Genomic DNA, 26,249 nt, shown 5'->3' on the forward strand with positions numbered 1-26,249 from the left:
GGAGAATACTGATCAAGTTGTTAAAACATTATTGTCAGGAACAGGGTATTCATACTGACCAAAGGTCTTAAAATGACTCAGTTTGTGCTCTTGGTGTTGAGGCCTTCTTCAGAGTGGGAACGAGACTTGGTATTGAAGCCTGTGTAGGAAAAGCTCCGTGAAACAGCGTCTTGGAGCATTTACACCTGAGTTCACTGTGTGCCGATCACTCTTCCTTTAGATTTCAGGGATGCTCTGGAATAGGAGCAAATAGATACACTGCAGTAAAAGAGTAACAGACTATTTCTACTGCTGACTGATGATGCAAGCGGCAGGGACATAAACGTGGTTCAAGTTTCCACCAGGGGCTCTTCGTCTGTAGCATGCCAGTGGATTCCTGGGGGACTATAAAGGCAGGTTCCTAGGCCCTCCTCTGGCAGTCCGGTTCACTCGGTCTGGGGTGGGGCCAGGACTCCTCACTTTTAGCATTGTCCCTGCTTACTCTTTTTTTTTTTTTAAATAACAGCTTTATTGAGATATAATTCACATACATAAAATTCACGCTTTTAAAGTGTACAATTAAGTGGGGTTTTTATTTTTAGCATCTTCACCGTTTTGTGCAACCATCACCACTTATAATTTTAGAACATTTTCATGACTCCCCACCCCACCCCCCAAAATCCCATACCCAGTAGTAGTCATTCCTCGCTCCCACTCCCCCAGCTCCTGACAACCATTGATACACTTTCTGTCTCTATGGATTTGCCTATTCTGGACATTTCGTATAAATGGAATGCAAGTTCTGGTCTTGTCACTGGTTTCTTTCACTTAGCATGATGTTTTAAAGCTTCATCCATGTCGTAGTATGTATGAGTCCTCCATTCCATTTCGTATAAATGGAATGCAAGTTCTGGTCTTGTCTCCGGTTTCTTTCACTTAGCATGATGTTTTAAAGCTTCATCCATGTCGTAGTATGTATGAGTCCTCCATTCCTTTTTATGGCTGAATAATATTCCATTGTATGGCTAGACTACAGACTGTTTATGCAGTCATCTGTTGCTGGACTTGTTAGGTGTAAGAAAATGATATGTGTTTGTTCACGCAACAAACATTTCTTGAGCACTCACTTGATGGGGAAATCTTCTGGGCTCAAAAGCAGAACTAGAAATAGTAAGACTTTGGTGGTTGTTAGCATAAAAGTCATTACCTTGGCTCTGCCACTGTTCTTACTTGATGTGGTGCATTGAAGACCTGGTGACCAGTTGTGGTGTGTGGTGTTTTGTGCAGGCATAGTTTACACATTTGGTCCAAGAGTGCAGGCGGCAAACACGGCCCCGGGGGTGGTTCTGAGGCAGAAGCCTTTGGTTTCTCTTGCTCCTTACTTGTTCAGAGTCGTCCGTCTTCTTCCAAGTGTGAAAGGGTTGGTTTGTTTTTAAAAGTACTCCAAAATCAAAAAAGTAAAGCCACGATGTAAAAAAAAAGGGGGGGCATTCATTTTAATTTTTTAAAAAGCTTTTTTTGTTTGAAGATGATCAAAATGAAGCATCAAAAGGCTCAGGAGTGAGCCTCACTAAACAGACACAGCAAGAGTTGCATTATGTGGTCGTATGCTTCCTTTTTCCTTCTTAACATGTTTTCTGAAAACAGACATCTTCTGGATGTGCTTGCTAATCAGAATGCTATTTGAGAAAATAACCACTTTCGTTCTCCTACAATTGTTATGCTTTCTTTTCAATTTCGTTCCCTAGTCTTTATCAGCTGATAAAAACGAGGAGTTATTAGAATCATTGAAGCTGAACAGCTCGTACCTTTATTTGCAACACAAATAAAAACCATTTAAAATTTAATTGTATTAGTATGTAATCATTTATGATCTAAATTGTATTTTTTCATTCAGTATATCAACTGTGACCCATTTATGAATCAAGTTATATATAATATATATATTTACCTATTTTTAAGAACTAGCATACAAACTTTAGAGCAGTAAAGAGCACTGGAAAATTATAATCGTGTATGTTTTATTCCTCACTCCACCTCCTCCTTTGTCCAAAGTTCTTATTTTTTTTCATTGAATATGCCTATAATGTATTTATAATTGAGATGTAGTTCACATAAAATTCACAATTTATATTCGTACAATTTAGTGGCTTGTAGTCTATTCACTATGTTGTACAACTATCACCATTGTCTAATTGTAGAATATCTCTATCATCCCCAAAAGAAACCCTAAGCTATTAGCAATCAATCCCAGTTTCCCCCTCTCTTTATGGGTTTGCCTGTTCTGGACATTTCATATAAGTGAATTCATACAATATGAGGCCTTTCGTGTCTGGCTTTTGCACTTCATATATTTTCAAGGCCATCCATCCTGGAGCATATAATAGTACTTCATTCCTTTTTATGGCTGAATAATATTCTGTCGTATGGTTATACCGCATTTGAAAAATCCATCCGTTGATCAAGATTTCCAGATTTTACTTTTCATTTAAATCATGGTTTTCATTAAGACTTGGGGAAAATCATTCCCCCTACCATGGTTTAAACATGTCCGGATTGGTTTTCTAGCCACCACTAAAGCAGCAATATCTGAACTTCTTTCTGTAGGTGACTTCGATAGTAAAATTTCTGTAGGCCGTATGTCACCTCCCCTGCCACGACCACAAAACCCCACCGGAGTGAAAAGGAAGAGAGTTATTACTGGTGGGAGGCAGCCCCATCGTGCGTTCCCAGACCTATAAAGTGATATTGAAGTTTGTCATGGTAATTTAAGTCGCAGAGTGCTCCCAACTAGCAAGCTAGCCTAGGCTTATCACCTAATTAATGACCTTTAACATCAGAGACAAAAAAATCAAAGTTGTGTGGGAACAGCATTTTCCATTCCTCTGTGAATTCAGAAATGCTGATGGGCTGCTTGCTGAGTGTGTGGGGGGGGGGGCGGGTTTTATGCTCCCTCACTTTCTGCTCAGAATATGGTATCAGCTGTTTCTCTAGAATCCACAGTTTTAGTACTGGAGGTCACTGCTGCCCGATCGGAAGTGAGTTCACCATGTTGTTTAAGTATTTCTTGGGATCTTGAACCTCAAAGTGCACACATAGTTCTCTGTGTGTTAGACACAGTGGGTTTTGTCCCTTTTGGAAAAGCCACGTCTTCCTGGGAAGTGTGTAGGGAAACTGTTCCCTTGGGGAGAGAGCCGGATTGCAGGACCGACTGTGACCCCGGGTGCTGTCCGTGTGGACAGACACCATGTCCTGCTCATCTTTGAATCCCAGAGCATCTTGCACAGGGCCTGGCGCGCCTATTCGATGGCCGTGACAGAAGATGGCAGCTTGAAAGAGGAGCACGGGTGGGCAGAGTTGGGCCGTGGCTGCATCCCAGTGGGTTTTGTGTGTGTAGGGGGGTGGTACAGTGCAGACGTGGGGCGGGCAGCAGGGAGCAGCTGCTGTCCTTGACCCTCCGGTGGGACCTCTGCCAGAGGCAGGACGGAAGGGCAGTGTCTGTCAGCCCAGCCAGATGGACAGGCTCCAGAAGCTTTGCAGAGATTATGAGAGGGGTAGGGAGCTCCTTCCTGTCCCTGAAAGGCTTTGCAAGGCCCTCCTGCAGGATGGGAAGGGAGAGCCTGGGGGCCTGGCTCCTTTACAGAACCAGCTCGCTTTCAGCAGTGACACTCCCCAGAATCGAGGGTGCCGTGTCGTTGGGTAAAGGGACAGCTGAGCAACATGGGCAGGCTTGAGCTCTGTCCCCTGCCCAAAAACAGTTTCTGGGACCTGTCTTCCCTTCCTTGATTTTCTCAGCTCACCAGTCCCTAACCTCCTCCTTTTTAATATGTTTCTCGTGTTTATTCTCCTTTTTCTTCCCTTTCTCCCTCTGACCTCCCTCTCCTTGTTCCCAAGTTATATACATATCTTAAAGTCCAGTCCTTTGATTTCTTGGGGACAGTGGGGGAAGCGATGCCCAGGCCAGAACCTTGGACAGCCACCCTGTCATCTGGCAGGTAGATTGTCCCGGGAGAGAGGACAGGGATCCTTGGAGATGTAAGGAGTTGGGAGAGGGATTCCCTGGAGGGAAACGTGAATCTCTACCACCTCGATAACTCCTCGAACCTCTACTCACGGGGTCACCCCTTTTACATCAGGAGGGACCAGTCACGCGGTATCGATGCCATACAGAACAGCATGGCCCTTCCAGGCGGAACTTACCAATGGGTCTCATCTCCTAGCCACATTCACCTGTGCAACATCCATTCGTCCTCACGTCGAGAGACGCAGGTTACCGTAGGGACTTGCTATTGACATAGTACCCCTCCATCTGCTACTTCAGTTCGTTTGGATGTCGGACACCAAAGAGTAGGATACAGCTGCCACTTCTGCACTGAGGCTGCTGCTTTGGTATCCAAATGGTCCTTGTCATCTTTCAGGTTTGAGATTTTCAGTGAGATTCCTGGGTTTGCCGGGACCATCTCCTAGTCTTCCTTAGACCCGACAGATGACCTAGCGGCTAAGTGGTTTGTCCTCTTGAGTTTGGAGCCACCGGGGGAGGCTCTCTGTGCAGGATTCTGAAGCAAAGGACAGTGCGGGTTTATGCCCATCATCGGGGCCAGCAGAAGAGGATAGTACTCCTGTGTGATATTAACACTTTGGTGGGCGGCTTATTTCTTGTTTTAAATAAAATAACAGTCCTCCTTTGGGGGCTGTTAACTCATCACACGTTCTGAGAGAGCCCGAAAAAGTGTCAAGTTATACTGGTATTTATGTTTGACTTTGTTTTTCTTTTGCTGTAGAAGCCAAATATACTTATTAAACCTACTTTCAGCCAGGCAATTCGAAACAAAGATAGTTATAACTACCGAGGGCTCGCAACCTACAGGACCACTTAACCAGGGAACGCTGGGTAAAGGGGACTTCGTTCGTTCGAAGTGAGTCCTCCGTTTCGAGCTGGTTATGTTTTGCTCTCTAAGGTCATGTGTTTTCTTACGGTATTTTGGTGACTTTATCACTCACACATACACATACGCGGGACGAGATTTGGCAGAGGGTCTGAATCTGGGTGGACCTCCGGGGTCAGGGATTCTGAATGGTGCATTCCTGTCACGCCCCCCACTTCTGGATGGACTCCATCAGGGGTAAATAGTTTGGGGCATGGGCCCTAGATTCGCTGCCATGGCTCACTGAGTGTGCACCTCTGTCCCCCAACAGGGCACCTCTCCGTGCTGGCATGATGACAGTGTGCAGGCGGGCCAAGGGCAGCCACAGCCAGACTGAAAACCTGAGCTACAAACTGGCTGGCAAGTAAGAACTTCTCTCCCCCGAGAGTGAAGACGTTGTCCCAGATTCTCAGTCTCCTTCCTTCCTCTCCTGCCTTTCCCTCCTCACTAACCCCATGTCCCCGAGCTAAAGACACGTCCTCCGGGTCGTCGTGATGCGCCCGCTGTGAACCATCCCCGGGAGCCGCTCGGTTAAAAACCTGAGGCCACAGCGAGCAAGGGGAGGTCTGCCTGGTGCCCAGTGTGTGGAGGGGGCGATCTCAGGGCCACCGCGGGACCCCCATTTATGCATTCCAGTCCAGCAATTATTTTTCTAACTAAGACGTGAAGGTTTTTTAAATTATCGGTGAGCTCTAAATCTCTGCAGCTGCATCTGTCCACATAGCCAGCCTCACCCATCTCGTTTAGTAGGGTGGCTTCCTCCCCAGATGTTTTCCCCTGGTACTCTCTCCTCTCTGCAAAGGAGCTGGCGCCCGCTGAGCTGTTCACAGCTATGCGCCCCAGTCCAGAGCCCCTTGTGAGGCCAGAGAATCCTGGGAACAGGAACTCGAGACATTTTGGGGTGCGGCAACATGTGGGGAGGCACTCCGCCCTTGGTTTCACCATCCCTGCTGCTCTTGCTTGAGCTTTGTCAGTCCGGCGTGGTGGTCCAACAAGCCATCCTTTTTCCTTCTTCGGTTTTTAGATAGTGATTGTGAAGTCACACCAGATTATTTGTGACCTTAGGCAATAACTACAGTCATTACAGTAACACCAGTTACCACTCATCAGTATCAAGACTTATAATGTATGCTATATTTTGGGCGCATTACATATATTAACTCATTCATTCATTTATTTAATAAATATGACTTCCTATTATGTACTGGGCACAGAAAACAAGATGAATTAGGCCTCTGCACTCCTAAAGTTCCTGTCCAGACGAAAGAGATGGAAAAAAATGAAGCCAAGATTCAAACCCAGGCTTCTCTGATGCTATATGATTATGTACTGTATCATCATTTATCACTAAGCACACACTGACCTGAACTGTTTTATGTGTCCTATCTCTTCATCTTCCAATATCATTAAAGTAAGGGCTTTTGAACCCTCATTAGAATATCAACAAACTGATTCTGATTCTGGTTCTGACTGAAATCTGAATTCATGCTAATGCCCTCAGTGGTGACGGGAAACTTAAAAGATGTGTTTCTTTTCTGTAAGTCCTCTGTTATGAATGCTCGTTGTTTATTTAAATAAGGAATTCTGCTTTGGTAGCCATATTTAACATACGAAAATATGTTTTTAATTTCACAAGTTTCTAATTTATGCTGAGCAACCAAGAACAGCAAAACAATTTACATTTGGAATAGAAAGCTAAATGTAACAGAGCGTGTGAAATCGCTAATTATTCATCTCTCGTGTAAACCTTAACTGGAGTTTCAGAATTCCTATATAGTCAGATAAATCTACATATTCAGAAAGTGTGCACCGTGAAGTTGGTCCATGCCTGTTTGCTCATCTTGGCACGTCTAAGATTACTGTGTTCAGCCATGACCTGTGCAGGTGGAAAAAAGTTTTACGTTTCAAATCAGATACTCCCATTCTCATTAGACTAGCGTAAACATGTTTTTTTGTTTTTCTTTCAAAATAAATTTTAACATCTTCATGGTACAAACTGACCTCCAGAAATCACATTCAGAGGCATATACCCCACATGTCCATTCTAGGCCAGAACTTTCTGCAGCGATGGAAATGTTTGCTCCATTCGGTACGGTAACCATTAGCCACATGTGGCTACTGAGTACTTGACGTGTGGCTGGTGCAGCTGAGGGACAAAGGCTTTAATTTAATTTGATTTCAGTTTAAATAGCCACGTGTGGCTGGTGGCCACTGTATTGGACAGCACAGTTCTGTGCACACTTGAAATTTGGATCTGCCTGTTGACTCGCTCATTTGTTTATGCAACAAGATTCTCTCCCCTAGGTGGTGCTCCCCTAGGTGGCGTTCCAGGTGCTAGGGAGGCAGCAGTAGCCAAAGCAGGCCAAATTCAAAACAAAACCGAACAGTCCCTGTCCTCACAGAGAGGCCCATCCCGTAGGGCTCACACTCTGGAGGAGGTTCGGTCCAAATGCATTCAATCGCTGTGTCTTTACTCATTCAGATCAGGACAACTTTCCAAGCCCAGAATTAGCAAAACTTGATGATGTATGGTGTTGATTTGATTTTTAAATAGTAGTTACAAAGGCCCATCGGTTGATTACAGAAGCAAAGGAAACGTAGACATTTCAACAGGGAAAAAACAGCTAATACTAGTGATGACGACCACTTCTTGTACGCTCGTGACATGCTAGATGCTTCATGTGAGCTGGCCCATTAAATGTTTACAGTCATCACATTGTTACATACGTATTATTATTATTCTCAGTTCACAGATGAGGACACTGAGACACAGAGGAGTTAAGCAACTTGCCCAAGGTCACACAGCTGGTCAGCAGTGGTTGAGTTAGAACTTAAACCCAGGTCTGCTGGACTCCAAAATCCAATAGCTCCTTTCATTCCACCACACTATCTTCCCAAGAAAAATATTTCATGATTTTTTTTAAATGGTAGTTTCAGTGTTTGTGATTTACAGCTAGAATATAACATTTATATTAAGTTCTAGCAAATCTCTATGCCCAACCAAGAACAGTAACCAAGAATCCCTCACCCAGCATTTGTCTTTCTTGTTCAGGGTTAAACTAGAAGGTCCAAAGGCTGGGGAAGACCTTGGAAGGCAGCCACTTAGGTCCTCCATTCCTTTCCTAGAGACTGGTCAGGATTCGCCCTTCCGAAGAAGCCCGCCGGAAAGCCTCTGCAGCCTGGTGCTGGAGTCAAGAGCAGACGGTTTCCAGCAGAACATGTTCAGCTCTAATATGATCATCAGCGACCCAGCGTCAGATCTCAGCGCTGAAGAAGCCAGCGGGGCAGGCGGGCGGCAGCCGGGCGGCGTTCAGAATCCCTGTTCTCCTGCCCGACGTAGGGCCCAGCACAAGTCCCTCAGCATAAAGGACAAGATATCCGAATGGGAAGGGAAAAAGGAGCTGTCCACTCCTGCACCTGGCAGGAAGGCAGACGGGCAAGAGGAGTACCTGGCCTCCTGTGTGATGGAGAGGAGAAGTAGTGATGGAGCGAGGGCTCAGAATGGAACGAGGCTGGACACAGACAGCAAAGAGAATGAGAGGAATAAAAGGGTAGTGGGAGTTGGGGGACAGGATGCGGAGCAGAGGCCAGACCTAAGCCAGCCAGCCAGGGAGCTGGCTCCTGGCTCCGGCAGAGACCGGGAGCCGAGGCCCGGCAAACAGCGCTTCCAGAACGACAGCCTCTCTGTGCTGAAGCAGGTCAGGAAGCTGGAGCAGGCTCTGAAGGACGGGTCGGCTGGCCTGGATCCCCAGCTGCCGGGGACGTGTTACTCCCCACACTGCCTGCCGGACAAGGCCGAGGCGGGGCCCGCCCCCACCGAGAACCGCTGGGGCGGGAGGGGCTCCGAATGCAGTCCCCAGCACCCCGACCTGGCCCTGGAGCCGGCCCCCGAGGCTGCGGAGGGAAGGAGAGGCTCCTGCGGGAGGCCCTGGGACCAGAGCACGGAGAGTGTGTACAGGGGCCACCCGCCAAAGCCTTTCATCAACCCGCTGCCCAAACCCCGGAGAACGTTCAAACATGATGGAGAAGGGGACAAGGATGGGAACCCAGGCGTCGGCGTCAGGAAGGACAGGAGGAACCTGCCCCCTCTGCCCTCTCTGCCTCCCCCGCCCCTGCCTTCGTCTCCCCCTCCTTCCTCTGTGAACCGAAGACTGTGGAACGGGAGACCCAGACCCAGCGCCGACCACAGGTAGGCCACGGGACTGCCCGCGGAGTTTCTGCCGCGTCGCAGCTGTCTGTCCTCAGCCTGTGTGTGCGTTTTTAGTAAGCCGATGGAGCTTGTAGTTAGTCAGGACCGTTCATAGCTTAAGATAGTTTATCCATGAAACCTAGAAACGTGATAGCTGATGCTTATGTTTTGTGTTTGTCCTCTGTCCTCAGACGAGAGTATTTGCTTTGAAAAATTACCCTTCGAGTATGATAAGTTCTTGTCATTCGGATAGTGAACCAAGAATTAAACCTCATTCTAATACTGGCGGTCTGCTACTTGGTGCTGATCGATGTGCATTCTGGGACTACCGTCCGTGGTAGTGCACGGGGCTTTGAATCTTTCTTGGCTCTTCTTTTCATGTATTTCCTTGGTGTGGGCTCAGAAACACACTGCCTGGGCCTACCCTGGCCCTACTACAGTCTGTCTATGTGACCTTGAACAAGTTACTTAACCTGTTGAAGCTTCACCCTTCGCTTTGCTTAGGCCAAAAACCTGAGGGACATCTCCAAGTCCTCTCTTTTTCACACACCCCCATCTACTTGGCTACAGTTTTAAATGTTGTCTTGAATCTCACTCCATCTCTTCCACTGCTACCACCTGAGTTATCTTGGATCCGTCCAGTATTTTCCTTTCTCAGCAGCCAGACGAATCTAGAAATACGAATTAGACCAAGTCACTCCCGACTCACCGTGGCCTATTAGGCAGGATTCTTTCGACTAGGGTATCTATTTAGAGTATCTATTTCTTTCCCAATACCAAACTGTTTTCATTATTTTAACCCCATAATATGTTTTGATATCTAGAGAGTTTACAAAAATTTCTTATTGTTAGTAATAGTCAGTTGGTTCTCTTGCACAGCCTACATATGCTATCATGCCATGAAAAAAATGACCATTCGGTCTCCTTTTTAATAATTACAAACCAATTGTTTATTCTCCTTTTTCAAAAATGTCTTGACTATTCTTACAAGTACTTTTCTAAATGTTCTATATATCATTAGCAAATTTCACCACACAAAATATGTATTAGTTTTTTTAATCAGAATTCTGTGCATTTGCTAAGTATTTTCTATTTTGTTGCCATTGTTAATGCAATCTTTTTTCTCAGATGGTTTTCACATTTAAGAAGACTATTAATTTTTGTATATTGATCCTTTAAAAGACACCTCAAAGAAATTTCTTATTCTTCCTAATAGATCGTCTGTTGATTTTCTTAAACTTTCTATATGTAATCATATTGTCTGCAAAGAATTATCATTTTTACTTTTTTCTTTTTAATTTACACCTTCAAATTCTTTTTCTTACTGAATTGCACTGGGTCGTCCTTTCAGAACAGGATTAAATAATGGTGCCGACAGAGCGGGCAGCCTCGTCTTACCCCTAACCTTACCGGCAACGTTTCTAGTGCGCCACTCTGAAGCACTCTTATTTGAGATATGTTTTTATGTCCTCGGGTAGTATTCATTTATAGTTCTTATTTTACTAAGAATTTTAAAATTTGATGTTAGATTTTCTCAAATTACTTTTCGGCAACTTCATACAATCATATGGTTCTTCTCCTCTGACCTACTCATAGCGAATTTTTACTTTACTCTTAACCCATTCATACATTTTTGGGATAAACTCGTATTTGGTCCTGGTTTATTATTCTTTTAAGGTACTACTAAATTCTGTTTGCTTACATGTAAGATTTTTGTCTCCATAGTCCATAAATGGGACTGGGCTACACTTGGTATTTATGGTGCTACCTTTATCAGTGAGATCTATAGAAGGATGTAGAGAATTCCTTCTCTCTGTTCTGAGAAAATTTGACTCCATCTCCAGTCCTGCACCCTTTCCCAAACAAGCACCAAGCCCAGAGCCCCAAGAACTCCGGTGGCTTTCTGCTGCTGTCCCCAGCGCTTCCTCACAGCAGCTCGTCACGCCCTTTCTGGGCTGTGCCTCCCAAGAGGTCCGCTGGGGCGTTCCACCTGTGTCATCCCTGGCCCGACAGACCCACCTGGTGAACAGTCGTTCCCGTCATCTTTTCTCTCTCAGCTCCCATCTGCTCTTTTCAGTCTCCCAGCCTTTTCTTTACAACTAGCTAAAGTTACTTCGTTTCAGCCCAAAGATGAAATTTTTCTTGGCCAGTTCGGATATGGTTGCATCAGCTGTGTTTTAAAGCATTTCGGCTTTGAATAATTTTTTTTGTTTTGTTTAAAATAGTACAGTGGGGGTGATTAGGGCAAGATGTTCACTTTTCGCTCTTAAAAATTAAAGTATGCTCTTTATTGTGGTCCTATCTCGAAAAAAAAAGAAAAGGCTTAACTCTGAATTTGGCAGACTTACTGCCCTCTCTGAGGCAGGAAAGCCAAGCCAAGATTGAAGAAAGAAATGATTAAGGATTTTGAGGTTATGAGGGTTTAGAATTACACAGCCAGGCTGCGCGCGTTGGAGAACGTTTCCAGCTTATTTTCATAGGCCGGTTAGTTCACCTCAGCAACGGCCAAACCAATGAGTTCAGATGCTCAGATTGAGAAAATGTGTTTTTCTCTTCTTTCTCTCTTCTTATTTTTCCCCCTTCCTTTTTTCTCTTTCCTTTTTTCTCTCTCCTTTCTCCTTTCCGCTTTCCTTTCTTTCTTCATTTCTCTGAAGCTTCAGGAAATTAAATGCGAGAACTTACTGCCTTCGATCCTAAAATGGAAAATGAGAAACCCTCAAATGTCAGGAAATTCCAAAGATAAGGTTCCTACAGCAGCATTAACTTGGTCGTGTATGTTTTATGGCATACATTTAATAACTTTGGCAGGAATGCCTTAAGGCCAACATTTAACAAGAAAAGTTATTATTTTTTAAGTATAAGCAGCATCCTGAATCCCATGTATCTATATATACCCAAAAGGTTTTAACTTGAATTCAGATTTTTTATTTTAGTTTAATCTGATCACATGACAAGAGTTTTTAGATCTTTATGAACCCAAATAACTACATTGACCAAAATTTCGACTTTTCAACTGATTGTTTTGGCATTATATAGATTTGGCCTTTCCTTGGGGCTTTAGCATGAGACTTTCAGAACTTCTGAGGACGTGATACCTCAGTCAATATGTGACTGCCAAATCGTACTGTGCTGTTATTGATCCCATAGTTCTCATCTTCTACAGGACCGTTAGGGATCCCCATAACACTCTGGCTGGCCGGCAACCCTCAGCCATCAGCAGTCGAATGGTTACAATTCTCTTACTACGCTGTGGGCCGTCCCCGTCGCTGTGGGCTGTCCCCGTCATTATGAGCCTATCTTAGCGTGACATCCATGAGATAACCCTAACTGCTGTGAGTAAACACCGAATGTTCGTCAGGGGATCCCTTCGTGAATTATACAGATGCGTAACCCCTATGCCGTACACCTGACACTAATATAAAATAATAGCAAATGTCACCTGCCACTGAAAAAATCAGAAAAGGAGGGGAAAAGGCGAAGAGGAATGAGACTTCCAGGATATAAAACAAATAAGTCGCAGGGATGCGGTGCGCAGCATACAGAATATGGTCAATTATATGGTGATAGCATTGTATGGTGTCATGTGGTCTCTGGCCCGATCATGGCAATCACCTCTCTAGGTGTGTAAATGTTCAATAACTGAGGGGTGCACTTGAAACTGATACAGCATTATATGTTAGCTATATTTTAATAAAAAGCTTTCTTTAAAAAAAAAAAAAAAACAACCCTGTATGTTTAAAATTCTTCAAAGGGGCAAATCATTTGATTAAGTTAGGATTTAGAGCAAAAGTTACTGTGAAAGCATCTGAGAAGCTTGGCTTCGGAAACTCATTTATTTCTGTAGTAATGGCACTGGGAGAGTGGTTGTTCTACATCAGGAGAGTGGTTGTCATGTCTTATTTCTCATTAGAAAGTGGAAATGGTTGGATTTTAGACACAGTGGTGGATAGAGATAGTTTCTCTTCTGACATTTCTATTTTGGATTCAGGATAGAGAAAAGCAGAAGCCAAACGGGGTAGTCATAGTCCCCCAAAAAGAGGTACTCGACAGCACAGTGAAGGCTAAGAGCCAATGTAAGGGAAATCCTGCTAGCCCCCATTCAATCACCTAGTGGCGTGACTCCCCTCCCCCAGGAGTGTGGTGAGCTGGGCGAAGAGTTGCCCAGACAGGCAAGGAGAGGTTCCGTGGCGGCTGGAGGTGGATGAGGGAGCCAGAACGTGGCATCCCAGGTTTCCAGCTCATCGGAATGGTGTTTTACGTGGTAGCTAGGTCCAAGGCCATTTAAGCTTTCTTAACCCATAGCTGAAAACAATTCTGGAAGAAACGTGTTCAAAACAATTGACTAAAAATTAGCTCTAAGAATAGAGCCACTTTATTTGTTTATGTCATAGTAGATATCAATTGTAAGCAGTAAATGTGGCTATTAAAATACTCATTCACTTATTCAACCAACAGATATTTACCTTGAGTCTATGTAGTGTTAGACGTGGGACTGTAACAATGAACAAGATGCTGAGACCCTGCCCTCAGGGGACTTAGGGACTAGTCACAGTTAGAAGTGCACAGCTCGTTATGTAACCTTGGTGTTATGGAGCGTTCAGCAGGGGTGTTCAGCCTGTCCTAGAAGCAGGGCCAGCTCAGACTGAAGCCTGAGGTTCCCAGGGAAGGAGGAGGGTGGGAGATGGGGTTTCATTTTGAAGGCCCTGGGGCAAGAAAGACGTCAGCAAGCTGCAGGGCCAGAGCGTCTGGGAGTGCCCAGGGGGTCGGGAAGGCTGTGAGCCCAGAGGTCCTGGAGCCAGGCTCCGGAGGGGCCCTGTAGACCAGGCAAAGATTGGGGCCAGCTACCTAAGAGGAACAGGAAACATCTGAAGAGTTTTAAGAACGAGAAACACGTGATCTGATTTGCATTCTTAAGAGTTTGCCCCCATAACAGCATGGAGACAGGAAAGGGCACCAGGGACCAGGGACCAGGTGGGTAGTTAAGGGGGCGAGAGAGGAAGAGCAAGGAGGTATCGGGGTTACCCTGTGGCGTAACTGCAGTGGGGACCGAGAGAAGTGGGTGGATTTCATGAACGCTTTGCAGGCAGAGCTCTTGTGAACTGGTTAGAAGTGGGCAGTTAGGAGGGAGGTTTGGGCAGGACTTCTAGGTTTAAGTCATAAATAAATATGTGGACAGATGGCGATGGCCTTTGCCGAGGTGGCAGCACCAGGAGAAGAGCTGATCCTCGTCAGGGCGCGGGGAGCAAGAGTGTGAGTTCAGTTTTGGATTTGCTAATGTTGAGATTCCTAGGCATCATCCAAATGGAGATGTGGGATGACCTCTTAAGTTAATCTTTCCTTCACAAAACTATGGAAGTCACAAATAACATTCAAAATACTGCTTGAAATCATCATATTTGACATTGTTTTTCGATATTTGGATATTACATAAATTATAGCCCACTTCAGCAGCCTTCAGTGGACCAATCTGAGCGTTCCGGCATTTCTAAAACTAAGAAGAACACAAATCACCTGATAATTTGAGAGCCCAGGAAGCAAGCGTGGGCTGAGAGGAGGTTGCACCCCATCACTGGGCTGTGGGCTCCCCAAAGCCAGAGACTTCTGGCCTTTGCATCACCAGCTGGGACCCTCAGAAGGTGCTCATTAAGCATGTGGTCTGGATGTGGAACAGATGTGGGAAATGTTGAAATGCGAGAGAAGCCAATTCAGATGTGGTTATCATTAGCCTTTTGAAATTTCCTTTCCCTCAGTTAATATGTAAATAAAGGTACTAAAACCTTTTTTTTCAAGCTCAATATTTTTATAGACAAGATTTAGATAAGTGGTTGGATTATTTAGTCACATTTTTCCTCTTTGGGGATCCTCATCACCTGCCTGAACCCCAAAACCGGAGGACCCAGTGCTTGAAAGCACTTATGCAGATTATAGAAATAGTGCTTGGGAGGAACTGTGCAAAGCCATTGTTCGTAAATGTGTTACCAACGCATAATGATGACACATCAGACTTGTCATTGGAACTCTCTCTCCCGCTGGCTCCAGAAACAGGGCATGTAAAGACTTCTGGTTTCCCCTTGATTTCGTATGTACCGTGGCTTTCGAGCATAGGAATTAGTCACCTGAAAACCAGCATTTTAATACAGAAATAGAGTGGCTATTTAAGAAAACTCGTACGAATTCTTTTGCAAACTAAATAGTTTTGCGATGTGAATGACAATCTCCTAATGAGTTTTTTTTAAGGAAGTTCGTAATTTTTTTAAACTGCAATTTTCTAATGCCATTTAGACTGGTGGTACCTACTATGTGTCAGGGATCAAAGGCAAAGTACAGTTGAACTTTTATATTATTAGCCTCTTGTTCTTGGAATTATGGAAGTATCATCAAACAAACAAACAAACAAAACTTTCAAACTACAGCCTGACATGCCAGGGTGTCCGACAGCAGCCGTTTGGATACCGGCCATCCCAGCCCAACAGATATCCAGATTGTGTTACATGCGCTCTGAGTCAGTGAGCCATCCGCTGGGACCGGAGGAGCCAATAGCATGCAAACATCTGTACTGTCAGGGCGTTTATTATTAAAACATTGGAACTATTCAGATATTATTTCATAGGTACTCTATAATAATTTTTCATTTTCCGATTTGACCTATACAACTAGGTACCTCAAGGGAGTTTTTTTTTTTTTTTTTTTTAAATAAGAACAATTATAGAGCTCTCTCGATGGCAAAGTAAGGCCGAGCTTAGCCGGGGTCATGCTCGCATTCCAGACAGTCAAGGATTTTTCTGCAGGCGGTGGCCACCTCTCGGTCCCTCTGCTGCCGGGAGCTGTGCTTCCTGACGCTGTGGCAGAAACTGCCCAGCTCCCAAGAAAACGACTGTTTTCTATGAGGGGTCATAGCTTCCCTTCACAGCATCGTTTAGTTACATTCCGAGGGAAACAGAGAGCTCGTTGAGTAATTCACAGTAACACGTGATACGGTTTTGTGTGTAGAATTCATTCAAGTTCCCAACAACAGGCTCTGGAAACTCAGCCCGTTTCAATTTGCAGACGGGGACTGCAGCTTTTCTCCCGCACCACCCCGCTGCTTTGCTCTGTCAGTCCTGTGAAGAGCGCCAGTCTCCAGCCAGACCCCCCGGTCCACCACTTTCCCAATGTGACCTTAAGCAACTTACCTAACCTCTCTATGACCCTGTTTTCTCATAAATAAAATGTGGACAATGATAGTAATTCGTCACGAGGTTGTCGTAGAGTTCCAATGTGCGGATGATCCAGGCAGAGCCCCTACTTGGTACCGAATCAGTACTGAATGAGCAATTCCATGGTCTCGTTGAACGGTTTGCATCTGCCCTAGCAAATCTCGGTTGGTCGGTCGTGGGCATGCTGAGGGCTCCAGGTAGCAATCCAGTTAGCTCTCCAGGGCAAACCCAGGACCCATGGCCCACTCCAGGAGAGTGACTTCACTCCACCCTGTGGCCACCGCACCTCAGTCCCAATCAGCCACCTGGCTCAAGCCGGCCTGGGCTAATGGCATCCCAGACTAGGAAGTGTTCAGAGCGGGCTCACAGCACAGCCTGTTTCTATCCTGGAGAAGACAGACCAGATCTGCTTCCCGGCCACCGCCCTCCAGGCCCAGTCAATCCTCTCCTGGCTGATACCTCACTGGGAGGAGAAGGGGCTCACAGACTGGTAGCCCCTCCTTTGGGACGTGAGCTTTTTGTTAGTAAGTCAGGACCCTGGGGCACGAGTGACAGTTTCAGCCTCTTTGGCCCGATGCAAGGCCACCGAGACCCAGCCTGGAAACTTCTGGCTTGGCCCTTCAGGTTCCTGAAGGAGAGAAGGCGGGGTGCCGATGAGGGCTGACGATTCACATGTGGAGAGAGCGAAGCTTAGGCCCAAAGAGGAAAGAGCTCGGGAAACACCCACAGCCCAGAGAGAGGAGGAGGAGAGGCCGGGACACAGGAAGTGTCCGACAGGGAAGCAGAGTCAGGACAGCATTGCGCCAGCTTCTCAGACCGCCCGGAGGGTCTGTGCGATGTTTCCAATCCTTTGCCAGACGATATTGTCGTAAAATATAATAAAAAAGGATGACCAGACAAACGAAATGAAAAAAGACAACAACATACAAGCTTCTGTTTAAAAAAAATTATTCTGTCCGATTGCTCGAAAAGTTTCTAAACATCGTCTCTCAGTATCGATACTTATCAAGGACCGGCAGCAAACGCAGGCGTACCAGCCCCTGCCCACAAACTGCTCTTCAAGCACAGCTGCCTTACACTGTAGAGACCAAGAGGTCTCATGTAAAAAAAAAAAAAAAAAGGGCCAAGAAGGTGGTTAGGTTTTCCCAGAAATTCACTGGCGACCTTTGGGGACAGTTTCAGAAAAGGGATGCGAGCACACGCCAGGCCGCGAGGGTCGAGGAGAGCGAAGCCGTGCCCGGCGGTGAACGAGCATGTGGGCGGAGCGTGTGGGCGTCAGGAGGTGCCCGCCCCCGCCCCCCGCACCCCTTAGAAATGCTGGCGAGCTGGGTGAGAAAAGCAGAACTGCGAGGGTCATCGTTTCAATGGAAAGTTTTTCTAGAGGAGACCTCCGCATATTTAAAGAAGGAGAGGAAGGAGCTAGTAAAGAGGAAAATATTTGAAATGCAAGAAATCCCCGAAGTTCGGAAAGCAGGCAGATGGCCTCTGCCTGGTTCTGCCATCTCGTCGCTTTAATGCGGGACTCTCTCATCGGGGCCCTCCTGACGCACCCATGCTCTGCTGAGCCCTCCTCGGGCGTCTTGCTCGTAGCAACCGGTTCTCTTCCATCATTGAACTGATCCCCGTTTATCATCCTTTCTGTGTGCGAGCTGCCCGAATGTCTGTCTTCCTCCCTGGCTCGTAAGTTCTTTGAGGCAGGGACACCGTTTTTGTCACACTCCTTATTTATCGAGCCCTGAGCACCGTGCCTCCCACACAGTAAATGTTCAATGTAAAACATTTGTCATGTAAATAATTTAATAGTACCACAACAGTAATAGAGATAGCTAACATTTGTTGAGTGCTCGTTAGGTGTTAAGGACCGTATAAAACATTCCCTTTTCTATTCTTCGGACAGTACTGTGAGATAATCGCCATTTTACAAAGCAGGACACTGAGCTTCAGCCCAGTTAAGTGGTTCGTCCAAGGTTCAAAAGCCTGTGAATAAAAGATCCCAGATTTGTATCCAGCTCCGGTTTAATCCTGGAGCCACCAGTGGGGCACCTTCGTCAGGGGCCAGAGAGAGCCCAGAAGTGCAAGTGAAGAAACCGAGACTGCGTTTCTGAGGAGTCAGCTACAGGTCACCACCTCGCATGCGAAGAACACTGTGCTGAGTGCCAGTGACGAAATGAGAGGAAAGAGCCGCGATCCCTGAGCCCTAGGGGGGGGCTGTGACCGTCTGGACCCTGTCCACCGAGGGGTGAAGGGCCAGGAGCGGGTCCAGGCCAGCGGGGGGGGAGGGGTGCTCCATTCAGTGGGGAGGGACCGTGTGTTCACGTAAGTTCCATTCAAGGGAGGACCAAGTGCGTTGAGCAGAGGTTCCAGACAGATCTGCTTGGGATAGAAGGTGAGCTTCCGGAGCCTGAGTGGGCCGGGCCGTTCTGCTCTGACGGGGGGCGGGGGGAAATCTGGGTTCCTTTGGAGAAGAGTAGTAAGGGAGAAGAAAAAGGAGACAGGTGGAGTGAACCTGTGAGGCGGCTGATGTTTCGTACGTGGTACAATATGACGCATCTCATCACCTCCCAAATATTCAGTAAAATTACAAAAATCATAGAAACGCAAGGCGAGCGGCTGTGTGTGTGTGTGTGTGTGTGTGTGCGCGCGTGCGTGTGTGTGTGTGTGTGATAGTGGGAGAAGGGGCTAGACTTCGCCTTACGATTAACACCATCGAAACGGGGGTGCCGTGTGGATTCAGGATGGGGGGGGTGGGTGGTAGGAAGCCATAGGATGTGCCGGGCCACAGACAGAGACCCGGCCACGTCCGCACAGATCTTTCAGGGGTGGGGTCGGTGGGGTATCTCATGGCTCTAGGTTTCATTCTGATGATAACCTCTTGGGTGAGAGAAAGGGGGAGCTGCCCAGGCCTCTGGTCTTCCCTGAACTGGCCATCACTGCCCTTTCTGGTTATTAATGTGTGTTCTGTAAATATAGGAGCGCATTTGAAAAGTCCAGAAAAGTAAAAGTGAAGAGAAGCCAGGAGCCATCCCTCAGTCCCGAGATAGCAGCTGTATTGTTTACTTCATTCCCTTCTTTTCGTTTTCTATGTATGTTTGTTTACCAAGGTGGGACTGTATTTTATATATATATACTTCGCTATCTTTACTTGGCATGGTAACATAAACATTCTTTCAAGTAAAAGCCGCATCTCACGTTTGAAGATTTTTATATCTGCTTACAAAAACTAGAGTTGATTTCAGTAATAGAGATTTTCTCAAGGAAAAAAATATATATATGTATGTTTTTTGTATGTATTCCCTGGACCAGCCTAATTTGATTTGAGTTCTTGGTTTTTTTCCTCCCGTGTGGTACAACCCAGAAAGTCCTATGAGTTTGAAGACTTACTGCAGTCTTCCACTGAGAACAGCAGGGTCGACTGGTACGCACAGACTAAGCTGGGGCTCACGCGCACTTTATCGGAGGAGAACGTCTACGAAGACATTCTGGGTAAGAGGCAAGACGTGTTGGGGTGCAGGTCTGCCTGTGAGAAAGGGGAGGGAGGACCCGGGCTCACCGATTCACCCCCTTACCCCCCCCCCACACACAAACACTTGAAGACGTACATGCACTCAGGTGAATGAGAGAGCAGGTAGGTGAGTGGGAGGTAAGAATGGGGTCAGGGGGGAGAGGAGGGGCTGGGGACAAGCAGCCAAGGAAGCAGCATGGTGCAGTGGGAAGCACTTGAGGCCCGCGTGATCGAACCTTGGCCCTGCTACTTCTTCGCTGCATGACATTGAGCTGGTGACTTAACGTCTCTGAACTCCGATTCTCTCATCGTATGCTAAGGATGATGGCAGCTGCCTTACGGGGCTGTCTGAGGACGGGAGAAGGTGGCGTGGGAAGTACCTGGCTTAGAAGTGATGCTCAGTAAGTTTAGGGGTTACTGAATGAAAGACAACTGAAGACCGCCATACTCTTTCTGAAACGACAGGAGCGTGGCAATCATAGAGCATCCAGATGCAGACTAAAATGAGTGTCTCCCGTTAACACAGTAGCTTTAGCCTAGTTCCAAAGAGTTCTTTCAGATTCCACAGGGCGGCTCGGATTCAGAGTGAGTTTGCGTTTAAATTCAGTCAGTTACATCATCTTAGGGAAAATCACAGTTTCAGTGTGTGAGCTCAGACCCGCATCTGCGTGTTGGGGGTGGGGATGAGGGCGGGGGAAGAAGGAGCTGGTAAGAGGGGGAGACCCATACGTATCTACATGCAAGGAGCAAGGAGGGCAGGTACACACCTGCATACGGGCACGTACTCATCGATTCCAGGGAAACGCCATGGTCGGTGGACACACGGGCGTGGAGGAGGGAATGTACTTCGCCGAGCTATGAGATCTGGACTTAGCGGTGTGTGCCTGGCAGGGGAGCTCCCAGTCACGAGGAACAGAAAACCCGGCGGAAGCCGTGAAGGGGCTTGCTTGGCCCCTGTGACCAGCCAGGCTTTTTCTTCCTTGTTTCTTGTGTCTCAGGGTAGCTCCATTCTCAGCCGGTTTCCCTGACCCGCACAATGGCTGCCGTCAGCTCCCTGGAGGGAGGGTCTGTCTGTGTCCTGCAAGTCCCAGCAACAGTCCCAGTCCCGAGGTTCGCTCTGGCTACAGCAGCTTAGGTCCCGTGCCCACCTTCCGAGCCCAGGGATACCACGCGGTGACTGGCCTAGATTCGGGATTCTGAGCCTTCTCGGAACTGGTCACTGAGGCAGGGACTCGGGGAACTCTGAATGGCTAAAACCCTGAAAGCCAAGTGCATCTAAGAACGAGAAATGGGGTTGGGGTGAGGGGAGTTCCCCAGGGGTGGGGATCGGGTCTGTTACCAAGAGGAAGGATGAATGGATGGCAAGACATCAGATGTCCCCACAGGAGAGGCCAGGGTGTCGGGCTGATCCGCCAAGAGAGACCCGCTCAGTGTTCCCAGGTCCTGACCAGTTACTTCTGACCGCAGATCCGCCAATGAAGGAAAACCCTTATGAGGACGTCGAATTACATGGCCACTGCCTGGGGAAGAAGTGTGTCTTGAACTTTCCCGCCTCTCCCACCTCTTCCATCCCTGACACACCCACCAAGGTATGAGCCCCCCGGGGGAGTGTTGGGGGGAGGGGCGAGGGATTCCCCAGCACCATGACCCGAGCAGCCTGGAGTTCTGGGTTACTCGCGAACGCCGGGCCACGCGGCCTGGAGGCTCCCAGGCTTGTCCCCTAGCTGCCCGCCTGCCTCTGCGTCCTGCCTCTGGTGCTCCTGGGACTCCGCCCCCCAAGGCTGCCTCCAGTATCGCTGCCACGTCTGCTGGACCAGAAACCTCCCCAGCTGGGTACACAACATGTCGTACAGCCATGCTGTACAGCCCTTAGGTCGAACGTCCTGCCGTAAAACAAACTCTGAAGTATAGACCTGAAAGGCATGGTGCAGAAGCAGTATTTTTACAGTACACCGACGTGTGGGGTTTTTCAATGGAAGAATATGCATCACGTAATCTTACCTGTTTGTGCATGTCGAGGAGAATTCTGTCGGGGTTCCTAAGAATGCGTCAGTGGGTCCCTCTGCGGATTTGTCGAGTGCCTGAGTACCTGGAGGTCAGGATAGAGACTGGTATTTGCTATAGACTATCCTTTTGAATCTTTTGGAATTATGTTCATATGGATAATATAACTATATTCATGTACATGATCATTTCAGCCCTTCGCCTGTAGGACTGAATTCATATTCCTTAGCAGGGCGTTCCATTTCCTTCGTAATCAATCCCCGAGCACCCAGTACTGCCTAGTTCCCCACAGCTCCCCTCCAGTGAGAGCCTGCTGACGGCCCCTCTGATCCACGGGCCCAGGACCAGCAGACCTTTCCTCTAAAGAGCCAGAGGGCACACGTATAACCTTTGCTGTAAGTGCTCAGCGCTTCCATCGCTGTATAAAGCAGCCGCAGACAATGCGTAAACAAATAAGTGTTGCTGTGTTTCAGCAGAACTTTATTTATGGATACCGTGTTTTGAATTTTATATAATTTTCGCTTGTCGTAGAATATTTTTCAGCCTTTTAAAAATGAAGGAACTCTTCTTAGCTCATGGCCTATACAAAAGCAGGTGGTGGGCCAGATGTGGCCCAAAGATTGTAATTTGCCCACCCTTGTGTTAGCTCATTTCTACCCCTGCCCTTGACTCTCCTCTGGACCTCCCTCTCCCCATCCTTTATGGCTCAGCTCAATCATGTCTCCTTCAGAAAGCTTCCAGGCCATCCCAGACCTGGGACTTCTTCCCCTCTGCCTGCCTATAACACTCAGGGGGCCAGAGCATTCATTTCGCACCAAATTGTATGTACTGCCAATGACATCTCTTACTCTGATGATTTGAATTCTGATTTAAGTCATAAAATATATCTTAAAAACATCTCCCCAACTAGACTGAACTTCCTCAAGGTCAGAAAATATATATTCTATTTCTTTGTGTCTCCCAGAAGTAGTCGTTATACAATGTTTAGGTATTGAAGACATTAAATAAAGGCCGAATCCGGGCTGTGTCCGTTTAAATCCCAGAGCAAAGGCCTAAGGAACCATCTTCCTCTCTGGGCATCTGCGAGGGCAGCACTTGCTGGCGGGTGGCTGGGGTCTGTCTGCACACGAGGCACACCTTTGTGCTTGACAGTCTCCACACCCTCATGAAATCTCCCTGGACATTTGGTGGCTTGTTTGGGGTGTTCTAGGACACACTGGGGCCCTTTTCTCCATCAGTGTGACCACTGGTAGATGCAGCCCACACACAACCTGCACAAGTTCTAGACACCTGTTAAAACGTTGTGTGTTTTGATTCCTTTCTGTTTTCTTTCTTCTTAGACTTTTTCATAAGTCAGGACAAACATTATCACAACCTAAATCTCTAGTGAAAACAGATACCTGCTTTTTGCCAATAATTCGATATGGGATTCCAATGCAGTGAAAGAGTTGGGGCCATTTCCTTGGGTTTCGTTGCAGATGAAATGTGGTTTTTAAGAAGACTTATCATTATTCCTTCTTCTTGTTCTGGTTTAGTTATTAAGATGCACAGAGTAAACAAACCAGGTGGCCTCTTCCTCTGTTCAGGGCTTGCAGCACTAAGCAATTAATTATTCCCTGTAGATTATGTCAAAACATGAGAGCAGGCCACTTAGGAAGGCTACACGTCTCATTCCTGAAAACGTTCATAAAAAAAAAGGTTCTGGAGTTATTGGTACTATCTGGAACCAAATAAGAGTGGAGAAATCAATGGAACAAAATAAGCCTATTCTAGGAGAGTTTAAAGTATGATAAATGTGGGCTTATAAAATCATAGAAAAAGAAAGGCTCATTCATTAAAGGAAGAGGGATAAGGTAGCTTAGAGGGGAAATCAATTTAGACTAACAATAAAATAAATTTGTCATGAATTAACAAATAAATTATGTTCAAAATAAGCTAAGAAAATCCAAAAGAAAATGGAATTAAATATTTATTAAACCTGTAAAAAGATACAGATTTTTCTAGGCAAAGATTAATCACTCACAAAGGAACGATGAAGAGATTTTTTTATATAAAAATGTTATGTGAAAAATCCCACATAACCAAAATAGAAATACAAACAAACCACATGGGGAAAATACACTTGCAACAAAAATAGTAGTTAATATCTGATATGTAGAGAGAGCACCTCCAAATTAATAAGGAAAACACTGGGATTCCAAGAGATAAATAGGCAAAGAACATAAACAATACACTAAAGAAAAATGCAACTAGTATATTAAAGTACAAAAAAAATGCCATGCCATAGAGGAAGGAAAAGAAATAACTTACATGAAATGCCTGTTACCTATTAGGCACTCTGCTACATGCTTTATATCTTTTCTAATTCATTAATTAAATTTTTAAAAGACTTCGCAGGTATATAGTATCCTAAAACGTGCATCTTGGAAGTACCTTTAGAAAACGTCTAGTCAAAGTAGACTTTTAATTTTTTTATTACTATTTCTAATTTTAGTGATTAGCTAATCACTCATATGGTTCAAAATTTAAAGAGTAAACAATGAAAAGTCTTCATTTTGCCTCAACCCCTCTATTTCTTTCCCACAGAACAACCACTGTTAGCTTTTTGTATATCCTTCCAGAACTATTCCCTGGATATACCAGCAGAATAGCTCCTCAAAACACACACATAAACACACACAGCTATCAGCCTACTATACCAACTATTGAACACCTTGCTTTTTATGCTTAACAATATGTGTCTGAGAGAACCTTCTGTATCAGTACATTAAGATTTTTTTATGCCTGCATTGTAGGCCACTATATGGACAGAAATTTATTTAATGAGCCTCTATTGATGGACATTTAAGCTGTTTTCAATATTTTGTGTTTATAATATGCTTTGCCCAGTATAACTTTCCTTGTACAATACATCTCAGCACGAGTATGAGCATATCAGTAGGGCAGATTCCTAGAAGCAGAATTGCTAGGTGCAAGGGTATACCCATTTGTAATTTATTGATAGATTACCCTCCATAGAGTTGTACCGATTTCCAGTCCCACCAACAGTGTGTAGACATGTGAAAGTGACTGTTTTCTTCACTTTCGTCAATACAATGAGTTGTCAGGTTTTTTTTTTTTACCTTTGTTAATCTTTGAGTGAGAAATGTTTCTTCAATAGAGTTTAAATTTTCCTTTCTCTTACAGGGAAGCGAAGACCTTTTATATATGTGTCTATTTAAGAATCATTGTACTTCCTCTCTACAAACTTTCATTCTTTAGCCTGTTTTTCTTTCGGATTGTCAGTCTTCTCATTTATTTGTAGTCCGTATTAGAAAAATGAGCTCTATAAGTTACTTTTTTTTTTTTTTTACCACTTTTTCGTTTGCCTTTTGACCTTAAAGCGGCTCATCTTTAGAAATAAGACACTGAGGACCAGAGAAGTGAAATTCCTTGGATAGGAGACACTCAGCTTGCCAGTGGCAAGGTTAGAGCCAGACGTAGGTCTTGTAAGTACCAGTGCAGCGTGTCTTGGATTGTCAGGAAGGTCTCATCTGTAAAGCTAAGGGACTGAGCCAGGCGAGTTCCCACTTGTCTAAAAAATGAGACTGAATTTGATCTGTGTTTTCATATCATACTGATTTTCCATAATGGAATGATAAGCAGTTATAGAGCACTTATTAGCATGGACAAATCCAGCGAACTCTGGGGACGTGCTCTGGGTAGTGTCCCTCCTCGACCTCCAGTGGTCGCGATCACCGACACCCTCTCCCAGTTAGTCCCTTTCATATTCACGTGTCGTTCTTGTCTCCTTTCCCCTCACAGCAGTCATTGTCCAAACCTGCTTTTTTCCGGCAAAATTCAGAGAGGAGGAACTTCAAACTGCTGGACACTAGGAAGCTGAGTCGGGATGGAACTGGGTCCCCATCCAAAACCAGTCCTCCCTCCACGCCCAGCAGTCCTGATGACACTTTCTTTAACCTTGGAGATCTGCAGAATGGCCGGAAGAAGAGAAAGCTGCCCAAGGTAAGGCCTGCAACAAGCTTCGTGTTCAGATATGCACCCCCGTTCCCCTTCCCCGCAGAGGAGTCTGGGCAGAGGACAAATACCTGCTTTGTCACGGGCCAGGTGAGCACGGTGTAGCCAGCAGGCTAGGATGCGTGGGCTTGGTCATGATAATTCTTGTGGTCCTGTAGCCTTCCTCTTCACTGCCCTTCTCCTTGCCTTAACTACTCTTCCCATTCTTCTCAACACATGAAAGATTTCAAAGCTCTTTGAATCAGCTTACCATCACACCTTGCCTTCAAAACCACTAGTTGGTTTGCCTCGACTCTGTGCAGGTAGACTTCCCTTTCTCCCCTCCGTGTGGAACCCACAAGGCTTCCACTCCTGAGGGTTGCAGGCGGTGCCGTGAAGCCTGGCGGGAAGGGACGCAGGGCTCCCGTCACGCACTGGTCCTGCCGCCGCCGGCCTGG

The 26,249-nt window shown here is 46.1% G+C and overlaps 1 protein-coding gene across 5 annotated transcripts in view; it reads left to right on the forward strand.

Moving 5' to 3' along the window:
• Positions 1-26,249, forward strand: part of DENND2A (DENN domain containing 2A) — a 102,800-nt gene that overhangs the window by 46,550 nt on the left and 30,001 nt on the right. For 4 of the 5 annotated variants that reach the window (XM_036230816.1, XM_016133010.2, XM_016133014.2 and 1 more), the window contains 5 exons: positions 5,176-5,268; positions 7,957-9,093; positions 19,645-19,772; positions 21,259-21,380; positions 25,600-25,800. In XM_036230816.1, coding sequence (XP_036086709.1) covers positions 5,176-5,268; positions 7,957-9,093; positions 19,645-19,772; positions 21,259-21,380; positions 25,600-25,800 — 1,681 coding nt within the window. Of the gene's footprint in view, positions 1-5,175; positions 5,269-7,956; positions 9,094-19,644; positions 19,773-21,258; positions 21,381-25,599; positions 25,801-26,249 lie in introns of those variants that run through there. The other variant, XM_016133016.2, reaches the window with a different exon arrangement.

Source organism: Rousettus aegyptiacus, unplaced genomic scaffold (assembly GCF_014176215.1).
Source record: "Rousettus aegyptiacus isolate mRouAeg1 unplaced genomic scaffold, mRouAeg1.p scaffold_m13_p_13, whole genome shotgun sequence".
Lineage (NCBI taxonomy): Eukaryota > Metazoa > Chordata > Mammalia > Chiroptera > Pteropodidae > Rousettus > Rousettus aegyptiacus.